We start from the raw sequence: 14269 nt of genomic DNA on the forward strand, positions 1-14269 counted from the left end.
TCACTGTGAATTTTTTTAATGTACAAATCTATATTAACTTGGACTGTCTCCATTATCCAACTAAGACTTCCAACAATTATTTTCACAGAAGCAATGTCAATCTGTACAGAAAGACCTACAGCGTATTTCTTGTCTAAAAATTTAATGAAGCTGCCACGCAAAAGCTGGGAAATAGTAGAGGAAATGAGGAAGTGGGAGGTAAGTGCAGAGTCCTCCACTATGTAAAAAAATAAATGTAGTATCAAAATTGGAAGTGCTTTGCATTTTTGCCAGCAGTATGAAGTATAATCTTGTAGCTCTACTACGGGAGCTAGTCATCTAAGTAAAAGCTGCAATGGTTGTACAAATATTTTGATGAGTAACACAACTGCAATCAGAGGCCATTTCAAACAAAGCTCAGGAATAATTCCTTTATTTTGTTCACTGTCTTCAATCTTTCGGTAAACTAACCTGAAAAAATGCCTTCTGGTAGAGGACTGGGAAGACATCTCTGTAATTAAGAACTGCATTTTTTAATCACCTGGAAGAAGAACTCTCAACTCTCCAACAAACTAAATTTTCAGCAGTGCACTTGAAAATACATGGCAACTTTATGTACCCAGCAGAGACACAGATTAAGCGACAGCTGAAATCCATCAAATCAACACGTTCAACAACCATAAAAAAATAGAAAAAAAAAAAATACTGCCCAAAACAAAAATAGCCTATAGAGTAGTCTATAAAACATGGTTCAAGTATTGCTGTCAAGTACTTTTTAAATCCAAAAATGGCTCATAAATTATTTTTCATGATAAAACATGAATGGCAGAACTGGCTGTTTTTTTTAATACCTACATACATGTATTTGGGAAAATTGAGTGAAAATATTCTAAAATCAAATTCTCCCTGAAAAAAGCTCCTTTTTGGACAGTTCTTACACTGGTTATTGGTGGGGGAGGGGGGGAAAGGGAACAAAAAGAAGAAGGAGAAAAAAAAAGCAGCAGCAGTCACATCTTTGCCAATAACAACATTTACAAGCAGTGTTTCTGACAGCCTCTGTATGCCAGTTCATGATAATCCAACCCCCCATTTCCATTATGAACCACGCACTTAAACAAAAAATAGAAAGACTGACCCCTCCTAATGCAAGTCTTTCCCAGCACTGATAGTTTACATTCAAAAGGTTTTTTATCCATAAGCCAAAAATAAATATGCATTTGTGTGGACAGGTATGAACAGATACAATACATCTAGCAATGAGGTTTGGCACAGGTAGTTATTGTGCTATTTTCTCAAGTTTCCAAATAAACAATCAGTTCTAGAGATTTAATTTCCCATGGGAAAAAGTAATTAATAATTAATTCCAGTTCTAACTGGAAGTTTTTATTATCCCTCTGCCATATGCTCAATTGTTCTGGATTGTTGGCTGTTGATGAAAAAACCAGCCAACTGAAGCATTACTTTTATTTATGATGTAGAAAAACAGAAGTCCTCTGATCTCAGAATTGTTTTCTTTCAGCCTTCATGCTAAGCCATGTATGACTAACCTGTGAATAAGGAACACAGCGCTGGAAAAGAAGTGGAAGCATGCTCATATGTGAACAGCGTGAGAGTTCTGATGAAAAAATAAAATTTTTGTTCAGATAATTGCCTCTTTGAAGAGTAAACATACTCTGAGGTGTGCAGCCTCAAGCCATTTCTTATTTTTATTTTTGCCCACATCAAAACAAAGTGTGACTGGAACAGTGTACTAATTTGTCACCTGTTAACGTATTACACAAATGAACACTACACAAGTTCCATCTAGGCTCATCTCTTCTGTAGATGTACTTTTGTTCGGATTCAAAAATATAAGCATGTGTGCCTGCATCTCCATACCAGTATAAACACAAATGAGCTAACAGTAAAAATACCTATCCTGGGTTTCATGTAATTATTTTAATGTAATTTTAATAAATTAGATTTTAACTGGAATGTTTTTTAACAAACCAAGTAACATTTATCCTTTCTCTGTAGGGCAATCTACAAACAATAAATTTTTCCATCAATGAAAAGAATAGTGCCTTTATTCAGTTACTTGAAGCACAAAAGCATTGCAGAAAACCACGCTACAAAGTTCATTCAGTTTCAATTTCTAATTGTGGCTGAGATACTGAAACCCTAATTTTCTTAATATCCTGTTCTGCCTTCATCTGATAAAACTGCAAGACAGTTCTTCGGTGGAAATTAAGTATCGTGAAGGTAACTACATTAATGTAGATATCCACTGTCAAATAAGAGTTCTTCAGGGGCATTGAAGAAGCTATGGAAAAACCTTGACACGATGACAAAGATGGTCCCCAAGGAAACAAAGGAAAAAACCCTCCTTTCACATGTCATACAATGTTTTTTCTAGAATCAAAGAAGAAATTACATTGGAGTGTATCTTTACATGGAAGTCAACAGGTATAACTCCTTGCTCCCAGCAGGAAAAACTTTTATCATCCTATCATTTTACTCATGGCTGTGTTCAGTCCAGCTTCAATCATCTCTCTTTAGGACGGAAATCCTATCCTCTCTACAATTCTGCTTTCTGCCCTCGTAATACAGGACCACCAAGTCAAAAACTGTTTTGTTGATGGCTACCGTATTTACAGACTATTAAGTCACTTTAATGATCCCCTGTTAGTAATGTTTTGGACTAAATATTTTCAAGAGCAACTTTCTTCCTGGGCTATTTAGCTCCATGCCGCTTCCCTAAGAGACTCAGATCACCTCTTCTAGTGCCATGTAAGCATCTGGTAGTGGTAAATGAACCTGATATTCTGTATTTCAGAAACCTGGAAGACTTGATGAAGTCACAGCTGCACTTTGTAAGTAACAGCTACTTTGCTGTTAATTACTTTAGAAGTCTGTAAACTCCAGGTAAAAAGCTGAAAGACTATGGGATGCTGAACACAGAATGAGAGAGTATAAAATTACAGCAGCAGTATTCTCAACAAGTGCAAGCAGCAGTCTTCACACATCTGGCTGCTACACCACTGTATGTCACACTGCAGCACAATGGAGCAGGTTTAGACAAACTTCTGAGGAACTCCTTCAGTTCAGAATGAAGAGAATTTGTACCTCATGCAAAAATCTATTTTGGAATATTTCCAAAGGGACTGATCAAGACTGGAACAAAAAAGATACAATCTGGTTATCACACCAGGTTAGATGATGCAGGTCCTTAAAGCTGACAAACCATATAGCAAGGCAGTGAAAGCCAGTGGACGTATGATGGGGAAATTACAGCATCATTTTTTTTAATGTCCATTAAAAAACTGGTTTTGAGCAAATGGCATTGAGCATTATGGCATTTGTCAAGCTCTCAGAAGAGACAGATCCTGGAAAACACTTTTGTATGTATGAAAGAAGAACAAGCAGGAAGCAGTATTAGACACAGTCTGAAGGCACAGAATCACAGGATGGTTTAAGCTGGAGAAGACCTATAGGATAAGGTGTCTATGATTTCTTAAGCCAAAAAGATCAATTTTCCTATTATGTTAAAATCTCACAATTCTTAAGCCATTCCTGCCTGTTTCATACATTACAATCCTTTTCTAGAAGAACTGTAATCTGGGATCAAACCTGTAAATACATGATTATAAGCAGATGGTACTTTTAAAAAAACTTTAATGAAAATTGAGTGACATTTTGATGATAAAAAGGGAAGGTGCTACTGTTTTAAGAGAAATTCCATGTCATTATAATGTTAAAATTACCCATTTTGGCTGCAGCTAAATCAAATGTAATTTCTTAAGACACAGTACAAACTTTAAAAAGGGCTTTAAAACCAAAGGTATTTTTTCAAAGGTACAGCACTCTACTTAGCAACAATTTCCTCTTACAGAGGAAGTTCACAATTTACCTTCAATCCTGTTAGAATTTGACGTTTTACAATTTAACCAAAATGTATTCTCTCTGATGAGAATAATCTAAACTGGCAATTTCCCCCAAGATACGTTGTGCAATGTTCAGAATACTCATAATGACTTACATATAAAAATCATCTTTTATCAATGCATACTTCATGCTGTCCAATGCCTCTGTTGCTTTACAGCCTCTGAAAATACCTCAGGAAAGACCGCATTTACTTTTTGATAGCTTAGAAAATGTCTAATTTTCACTTAGCCTATTAATGAAATTAATTTAGATGAACTGAGGAAATTGTATTCTGTCTTTTCTGGTTTTGCTCTGAGAAGCCTAGAAAAATAAGAACATACACATAACCACCACAGAACTATACAAACTATATGAAACCTTATAGACCTTAAGACTTCTAGTGCACTAATAAATATGTACAAGCTTCAATAAGCACTCTTCTCTATTTTGCTAAGCACTAGCTGTGCAAAGATAATGAAAAACACTTTTTTATGCAACTCTATTTTACAGATATACTGTTACGTCTCTAGTTCTTGCATAACTGCAAGTGGTTATGATTCTCTTACAAAGCTGCAACTCATTTTCCTAATTATTGCACTGAGACGCTGAGATTTGATATGCTGAAAGGAGCTACCTCTAATACATATTCAAATGTAGCATATCCTGGAATTCTAGGAAAAAAATGCTTTATTTAAAAAAATAAGTTGGTTTTAACCACAGAGAAAGTTCTAAGCTTTATCATTTGATAAAACTGCCAATTTCTCCAAATTTGCTAGCATAATTCAGAGCCAGAGTGTGACCCATGAGACATAATATATCATAAATCCATTTAAAAGAGAAATGATTCCTTCATTTTTTATCTCACCTCTAATCCAATTGGAGTTTTCTGAAAAACTGAAAAGGTCAAACATTAATAATTAAATTTATAACATGTTGTCTTTTGTCACATCAGATCAGACTGATGGAATATTTACTTAATTTACAGAACTATTAATGTAATTAGTATATTATGTTCTCTGGTTCAAATTTTGTCCCCATTTTCCTAGACAGACTTTAGATTTTATTAAGAGCAGAATCTGGAACAGTTAACTATCTCTCCTATCTCTCCTTTGTATCTAAGTATTTCATGACTGTACATGAACTGAAATTTTTGCAGGATGTGTTAAAATATACCATCCTTACTGACCCCTCCTGTTTTTTATTTATGCACCAATATCAAGTTATATATAATCCAGATGCACACTTAAAAGAGATGCCATTGGGCCTGAGTATCGCTTGTTAGAGAAATCATAGCTAAAATGCAGTGGGACAGCCAGGTGTGCTTATCTTCAGGACTGAAACTCCCAACTCTTCAGATATTTGTCATGGGAGTGCAATTTCATGAATGCAAAATTCACAAGTCATCCTGCACATGCCTCTGAATAACAGGCTGAATAACCCTTGTCTTATTTTCTGTGTATGTCTTGTGTATACAACAGTTATATTCCTCTGAACTTCTAATTCTTAACTCCTTAAATGGAATGAAAACAGAAACAGTTCCCAGCTCCACCTCACATATATCCTGCCAGAGACACTAACAAAGGCTCCCAACTAAGTGTAACCTTATCTGATTTATAATCCAAATGTATGTCTCTTGAATATAGTGAGCAAGGAAAGAAACACATTTACAATTAACCATCCATCAGGCACTACATTTTGAAATAAAAATCAAGAGTCTTTATTTCCTAATGAGGAAAGTCATATAACCACCAACCCCCACTACCCTCCCGAATAGAATATAGTACTTTTTTAAGGTTTCTATTTAGTTATGAAAATTGTATTAATGAAAAACTGTATCAGCTAAAAAGCATGACACAAATGATTAAACACTACACTTTTCTTCATAAAAATGTACTACAGGAAATGAGACTTCAGGCAATATGCAGTGGACTAATTAGAAAAAGAAAGCAGGCCACCTTTCAAAAATCATAGTTTAATCAGGCCATGAAAGCAATGAAAAGGAAATAGTAGAACACTGTAAATTGTCAAGTCCGATATTTTAATTTCAGTATGAGGCATACAGACCAAGGAATGATTAGATTCTATCCTAGTACCACACTGATGGCACATATATTAAGAAACTAGAGCATTCATACACACTCCCTTCACTTTGGTGCTAAACTTTCAATACTGTTCCACAATTTAAAGCTATGTGTGAAAAGTATCTCTTGGCTGGTTACCAAAATCTTCAAGTTAAATCACTGTCTTCCCTCCTGAGGTTGTGACACATCAGTGAAGAACAAAAATATCTTTGTGGGTTGAATTTCTTAATTCAAGGTGTCAATAAACACAATTAAAGCCGTATTTCTGCAATATGCACATTCAGACAAACTATGCTTTGCTTTAAATGGAATAAATAAATATATTTTTCCATTAATTCTGGGACTGCAATGTTTAGAGATACAGGGGAGAGAAAAAGGGAAGAAGGCAGTGTCCTGGCATATGATGAAAATATAGACAGGCTACAAGTTTGCTGAAAGCCAAAACTTAACTTGCCCAGATTGGTGCTCAGCTCTAAAGTTGTCTGGACCCTTTCCAGAGTAACACAGGCCTAAGTGTGCTGGAAAGCCAACTAGACTAGGTATGTATATACAACTTGAAAACAAAACCTGGTTTGAATTTAAGTCATGACTATATTTTAAATTAGAAGTCAAAGGGTTCAGATGTTTTCCTCTGTTGTTAAAAAGAAACATGAACAGTTTAGTAGTGAGGTTTAAAAACCACCTGCAAGAAGGTTTTGACTTCCATGAAGCTTATTTTGAATATTCTTTTTTGAATAGTCTAACTATTCAAAATAGTTAGAATAGTATTTGAAAATTATCGTAACTAATTCTTCTTTATGCAATTTCCAATAAATTTACTTTGATTTGTATAATTAAAATGCTTAGTATATGTGTGTTTACTTTGTGGCTACAAAAGAATAATGCAAACAGAGGAAGACAGAACCAGACATTTCCAGTTTGACTTGAAACAAACCAAGTCTGACAGATTTATCTTTTTTAACTATTCATGTCTAGCTTCCAAAATTACAGGAGATGAAGCTGGTGCAGACTACATCATAATCTCTGGAAATTCAGTTTTGAATGACACAGATAATTATTCAATTAACATAACAATAACTTTGTTTTATGAAAACACTACAAATGTAAATGTTTCCAGAGCTCCAAGTTTTTTTGTAAAAAAATAATCCTAAAAAAAGTTCAAAATACAAAATGTGATTGTCCAGGGACACCTGTTTTACTTTACATCAAGCACTGTCTTAAACAGTGTAACTTGTATACAGCCATGAAGAAGGTATTTTCAAATGTTCTCATTTTTTCATCTAACTTTTTTATGTATGTGGTGAAAGATTTGCACAGGGCAGTGCTAATGAGCAAAATTTATAAAAGTTTGATAAGCAACTTAAAAGAGCCCTCAGGAGAGGCAAAATACTCTCACCATAAAAAAAATCATCCTTAGTCTTAATTTGAAACTGCATGCAAAATAATGGATAGTGTGCTTTGAACCCTCAGCCCACCCACTTGCTTACTTCTCTTGGTCGTTTTTTTGAAAATAAAAATACAATATGCACCTTGGGCTTTAAGTCATAGGAATGAAGTTTACTACCCTAGGCTCTGTTCCTTAGGAATCTATACATTTTGTCTTGATTTACAACACCTATTATTGTGGTGTAAATAACAGTAACTGAACAAACATATTCAACTATATTCCTCCTCAACACAACACAGAGACTTCTTTGGATCCTTATGGATCCACTTACCCCTACTTGAAGATTGAGTCCTTCCTCCCCTTTGACACCTAAAGTGCTTCTCACTGGCACTGGGAACCAGTTGTGCCTGATTGCTTGTAGATACATTTAGGAAACACCTGGGACTGGATTGGTAAAACCACTTTTTTTTTTAACTCATGAGTTTTGTTGACAATTGCTTACCTCATTATCTGACTCCACAAGTACTTGATCATATTCACTAAGAGCTACTAGGAACATGATAGATGTGACATTTTCAAAGCAATGTATCCATTTTCTTCTTTCTGATCGTTGGCCTCCTACATCAACCATTCTGCAAAATTAACAACCACATCAATTCCATGATCACCTTAACAGAAAAACCCCAACCACAAACACAACAAAATTCTGGGATTTAGCTAAAAACACAAATTGCTTTGATTTTCTTAATGATTTTTTCCACTGATATTTAATAGCATCTGTTGTAAGCAGACAATCATGTTTACTTTAAGTTTGATGGATTTTCTGTATTTGAACAATTGTGAGTCTCAAACCCCTCAGATTTATGAGATATAAAGGTCTCATCAGCAATGATTTGGCAATGTATGCCACATGTATTCAGCAACAGATACAAACAAAACAGACAGTGGAGCACCTTTCCGCCTCACATATCAGAATCAAAATCCACAACTTGTTAAAGCTGCCCCATTTTAAGCACAGAAACACAAACAATGCGTATCTACTAAAGGTTTTGACAGCCAAAATCAAAACTCATGTTTGCTTGCAGAGTATTCCCACTTCATCCCATGTGTCAGTGTAAACATGGGTGTCTAACTTGTAATTACAATTCCATAGTTATTTTTTAAACAACTTGTACTAGCACTAAAGTAGGGTGATATCTCTCTAGAAGTCACCTACACAAATGGCAACTTTTTACTCCATAATTTTTATGACAAGGACAAACGACTGTATGTTTTCAGATTATTATGAACTGTGAAACTTTGATATAATATATATATTATTGAAAAGATGAATTGCAGATTTTCTACCAGTAAAAACTACTCTCAAAAATAATAAACCTAACTGTCTTTGATCCTTCTGACATCTTAAACATGAGCTGCTAAATATATGTGGACAATTACATGAAGATAAATTGACCAAGCCCAAATTTTAGAAATAGAATAATTTTTATGTACTTTAAACCAGTATCATTGCTTCGCATTGCTAATGTAAAAAGAAACAAAAGAAACAAAGCAAGTGGGTGCTAAAATTTCTTTTCCTACCTGAAAATGACACTTTGTAGATCAAATGGATATTCAATGATCCCTGTTGTTGGGACTCGAACTCTGAGCACATCCTGCTGGGTTGGCAGATAGGTGGAATCTGCTATGCGGTCCAAATCATTAAGATAGCTATAAACAGGGAGAAACAACAGGAATGCTAGACAGTGACACCATCATCCCACTGAGGAGAAGAGAAAGGAAAACTTGGGAAGGAAATAGGCTGTGAGGTAGGGAGAAGTACAACAACAAAAAAAAACATTATCGGCAGAAAAGAGGGGACAAAATATAAAAATGTACTCCATCCCCACTTACATAGGTTCAAACTAATTCAACAAGAAAGGTAATGTAGTTATTATGATGTTTTTTCCCATATAACTTTGCTTGGCTTTCAAATGTAAATTCACCGAAGTTGTCAATTACATAGTTAGAGGAAATTTAGAGACATAGTATTATACCAAGTGTGATAAATATAAAAGTGCTTTGAATGTAAGATGCATTTCTTGATATTCAGTCTGCAGTGCCTACACACACACCCCTAGATAAACTAACATGAACCTTCCAAAGAACAATGGACTGCTGTAGAATAGATAGCAGTCTACAGCAGTCTGGTGAGCTGACTAGTAATAGATCATTACCATTTATAAAATGACAGAAGGATAAAGAACACTGTTTTGAGACTAAATTAAAATGGAAAAGCCCAACCTGACAATTAAAACACTCTCCAGATCTTGTTACCAGGAGGCAGCATAAACTAATTAGTGGGATCTCTGGCACCTGAAGTCCTGCATTCACTGAAACTTCTGATTAGGTTGATAAGCCTGCAGTACTTGAAAGACAGCCCAGTTGACTAGAAAGTAACCCGAAATTGCTATAAAATTGTTTGTAAAGGTTCAATAACTACAACATAGAACTATCCTGTTTATTGGTTCATGGTGAGTTTCAATCATAAAGCACCAGTGCACTGAACATTTTAATTTACTGTCACAAAAAACATTCTCCAAAAAAGAAGGTACCCTTGTGTGTGTTCAGGAGCTAGACATCTCATGAAGTCAGCGCACCAGGAAGCTTACACTCTACCCATGGTGGACATGTGGCAGAAAGACTGCTGCAGAAAACCAAGTTCTTGACATTTGGCTAGTACACAGCAGAAAAATAACCTACAGTTAGCCACTATAAACTAACATAACTTCATTCAAGGGATGAGAGCAATGGTCTTGTAATTTTATAATGATGATGAAATGCCTCATTTTCCTGTTTCCTGGAACATGTTCCTGTAGCAATTAGTGAAGGCACTCTTTTATAAATAATCAGACTTCTTCTACATGTTTTAAATTACTTTTTAAGAAAATAGTGAGAAGTTATCCTGACCAATGACAGAAAAAAAGTTTAAAATAAGCTTGAAGTGAAAATATAGAAGAATTTGTTAGACTTGGGGAAGATCCAAATTATTATTATCTCAATTATATAATTATCAAATTTCCTTCACTATGACTTTATTAATGGAGTATCAATTCAATAGTAAATACCAACATGAGAAAGATGTATTGAACACTGTATCTCAGGTAAGCCAGAAGGTACCAATCTGAAAATATTTTCTGAGAATGCTAATTGGTTTCTGGCAGAGAGATAAAGACTTGAGAATCTGAGCACAGGATCTGCACTCTGGGTTTTTTACACAAAAAGCAGCAGGAACAAGTTCATCATCAATTTGTTAACGGAAAAGGAGAAAAAAAAGTGAATGACATCCATAACTGTAAGAAAGTGACAGACCCCAAATAAGATTCTTATTCCTTCCCACCCACAGAAGAATTTGATTTATTTTGTGATGAAATTTTGGAAGGAGATAAAAAAGCATTGCCAGTCATTACATGCTACAGTAATATTATTAAGAGCAAGAGAATTTTAACTGAATGAATTGGCAGGCAGCCAATTTACACAAATGTCTTGTTGCATTCCTTTGGCAAGCTTTAGCTGTGGCCTCCAAGGTGAGCCTAGTTACTGCATCTCTGCACAGTGGATGTTTTACTAAGATATCTGGTAATGCACATATGGCTGAAATGTGATCAAGCAAAAATACTAATAAATTGTTACATCTCATTTGTGTTTCTAAAAATCAATAAATGAGCAGATGATGTTTTGTGTGGTTTTTTGGTTCTTGGAAATTCCAGAAACATGACTTTAACCTTAAAAAATACTTACCTTTTCCTTGTCCTCATCCTTTATGTTCATGTTCTGCTCACTCAGTAGCCAAACTCAGAACACTGCCTTTTCACTCCTTTCACCTGTAGCCCCCTACAGAGCCTATACAGTTCACAGAGCAGTCCTTATGTATCCTTATGGAGTCTTACTTAATTCCCTGGATTTCTTCACTTAACAGATTAAAGAGTGTTGGGTGGGCTCTCTAAGAACTGTCCTGAATTACACATTCAAACCCAGAATCAAGAAATTAGTGTCAAAACCAGAAGTATCTCACTGAAAAAAAAATAAAATCAGAAGATGCACAAAAACCCGTAACAAGAAAATGTTTTTGATAATCATAATCAGTATCTATGGGCTAACAAAATCCATTTAGAATACAACCTGCAATTTTTTTTTTTGTTTTCCAGTAATATTTAGCCCCTACCACTTTTATTCTAACCTAAAACTTAATAAATGAATGTATTATTGTATCAATTTATTTAAATTAAAATATCCCAAGTCTTTGTTGTACAGCTTGAAGTCTTCTATCATTGCTATTTTAATGCTGTGACCATACAGGAAATTGTCAATGAAATTCTTCCTAGACAGAAAAATGGTTTTAATTTTGATTTGTTCCTATGTTTTGTAGTTTTCATTGGTTTTTTTCCCCTTTGTTTGTTGGGTTTTTTGTTTATGTTTGTTCTGCTTTTTGGTGTTTTTTCACTTTTTTGGAGTTTCTTCGCATTTTATTTTAAAAGAGACTTCTGCTGAAAAATTAGGTGTGCTGGAATTCAGATTTAAATTAAGTTTTACACCATTACTCTGAAGCAAAGGAACAGGTATCTTCTGCTACTGACAGTTCTGCAGACAATTACACTTCCTGTTACCTAATGAAGGTATGTAAATTTGTGTTCTGCTATCAACAGGGATTAAACGTGTTCTGCTATCCAGGGGGATTAAACATGTTTCTGAAAATCAAACTGAAAGCTCTGCCAGCAGCAGCAACACAAAGTTGCCTTCAAGATATTTTAAAATCACTAAAAATGCTGCAAGTTTCTTTTTAAATTTACATAACCTCTAAAACAAAGTAAAAATTTAAAAAACCTTCTATTTTCTTTAAGTAAGAACACCTATCATTGGTATAGGGTCTTTCCCTTCCATCTTATGCACTGTTTTATATCATTGTCTGAAGACTTTCGATATATGATAGAAATAAAATCTCTCATTTCAGTCAGATGCAGTCTTCCTATAATACCAGTGACAGCAGAATCAACACACATAAGCTCAATACATTATCATAACTTGTGTATTAATTGCAAAACACTACATCTCTATATCCACAGTACTACACAGACAAAAACCCAAGGCATTTTCTCTTTATGAAGCACAAGAATGGATTTTGGCATTGCATTAGAATGGATGGGGTGTCAAGTCTGATCATTCTGAACAACTGGTTGTTGAGCTGAGCCACTATTTCAAAATGCTGAGAGGGAATATGTAAATGAATGCAGCTGACTACATAGAAGAAAAGGCAAGTAGATTTACAATTAATATTTAAAGACATACCAGCAGCACACACATTTCTCACATACTACTATTCTAACTGTTCCTGTAACATTGAAAATTATTATTTGGCTTACCATGGTTTATTTACTGTCACAATAAAGACTTATACTTTAAAAGCTTCCTTGTACCAAAATAATTGGATTGGATGAATTTTTTTTTTACCCTCATAAAAGATGGGGTTTAAAGAAATTTGCTGATCACCACAGAAGTGCAGCATTGCACACATAAGTTTTAAACATCCTACAGCTTCTTAAACTAAAAGTAAACTAAAATAAAAGTAATGTATTTATTTTTAAATTTATTTTTAAATTACTTTATCAGGCAGCAACTTGAAATTAAAACATCAAAAGTGCTAGCTAATGCCAATTGTCTTCTTTCAACTGTTGGCTCCAGACCACCCTAGCTGCTCCTCTGCCCATCCCCAGCTGCCAGCCCCTTCACTTGTGCAACAGCCTGATAACACACTTCCGTCAAAATTATTTGGGATAGTGAAGAAACACTACTGAAATTGTTCTGATTATGGTTTATTTGAAGGATGTGGCAAGTCCACAAACTCCAGCAGGAAAGCAGAGTGGAGCTACTTCCTCTACTGGCTTATCTGGCAACCAGAAGAGAACTTGTGAAGCCATGGCTATGTGGAATGTGGTGAGTTTTTGAATGCAGATGGATGAGAAGTAAATGATGATTTTGATGGGCTTTTGGATGTACCTGCTTACTAATAAACTGTGGTTCTAAAGCACTTAGCTAATGCAGCCCTGAAGTACTGACAACTATACTGCCCTCCTGGGCAAACAAATCCTACATATAAACAAAAAATATAAACATGTAAGACATATGCACAGTGTGTTTTAGGGTAGAAGCCCAACTCGAAATGAATTTACAAATACTGCAATCAGTACCAACGCACCCAACTCTCTAATGTAAACTGCAACTGGCTACACATGCACTCTTGCAAACAAATCACAAGACTTGACATAGCTACATTTTTACACAAAAGGAGAGTAGCCAGTAACTGCCCTGACCAGATATTTTTTCGGTTTATTAGCTTAAAATTTTAAAGTCATAATCACAATATGGGTATTAGAAATACCCTGGAAGCCATCCTGAGAGCTAGTCCAATAGTCAGTAACCACCATCATTACCTGCAACTGCGCAAGACATTTAGGTCTCAGCTACATTGTACTCAGAGTTCATTTTCACCACCTACTAAGAAATCTTATTTTGATGAGTCACATTGTAGCTATATGGCCTCTCACCCAAACAGTACCTACTAAGCTAGGCATTATAGAAAGGAAAGAAAATGGGGAAATACATGGTTCTGACTAAATTTATAATACAGTCCAAGTTTCAAAATTTAATCATATCTGTAATTAGTTTTAATAAAAATGAATTTTAGTGGCTGCTGAGGTAATTTTCCAGGGGGTTGCCATAGTGACAGGCAGAAGGTGCATTACTGAGGCAATGAGTATGTAATGAGCTGCTAGCAGTGGACCTCCCTTGACGTCAGGACAAGCTGCCAGCATCTAGCAACACACCTATGATCTGCAGGCTGACCAGAAGCAGAGGAAGACTTTTGTTTTTTAGTCAGCACCAA

The 14269-nt window shown here is 35.1% G+C and overlaps 1 protein-coding gene across 1 annotated transcript in view; it reads right to left on the bottom strand.

Moving 5' to 3' along the window:
* The window catches only part of GNAQ (G protein subunit alpha q), a 121668-nt gene that overhangs the window by 16439 nt on the left and 90960 nt on the right, over nucleotides 1-14269 (bottom strand). Inside the window, exons 4-5 of the mRNA XM_015653196.3 lie at nucleotides 8932-9060; nucleotides 7853-7982 (exon numbers count right to left, since the gene is read on the bottom strand). Of these exons, the coding sequence (XP_015508682.1) occupies nucleotides 7853-7982; nucleotides 8932-9060 (259 nt within the window). The remainder of the gene's footprint in view (nucleotides 1-7852; nucleotides 7983-8931; nucleotides 9061-14269) is intronic.

The sequence above is a fragment of the Parus major genome, chromosome Z, assembly GCF_001522545.3.
Source record: "Parus major isolate Abel chromosome Z, Parus_major1.1, whole genome shotgun sequence".
Lineage (NCBI taxonomy): Eukaryota > Metazoa > Chordata > Aves > Passeriformes > Paridae > Parus > Parus major.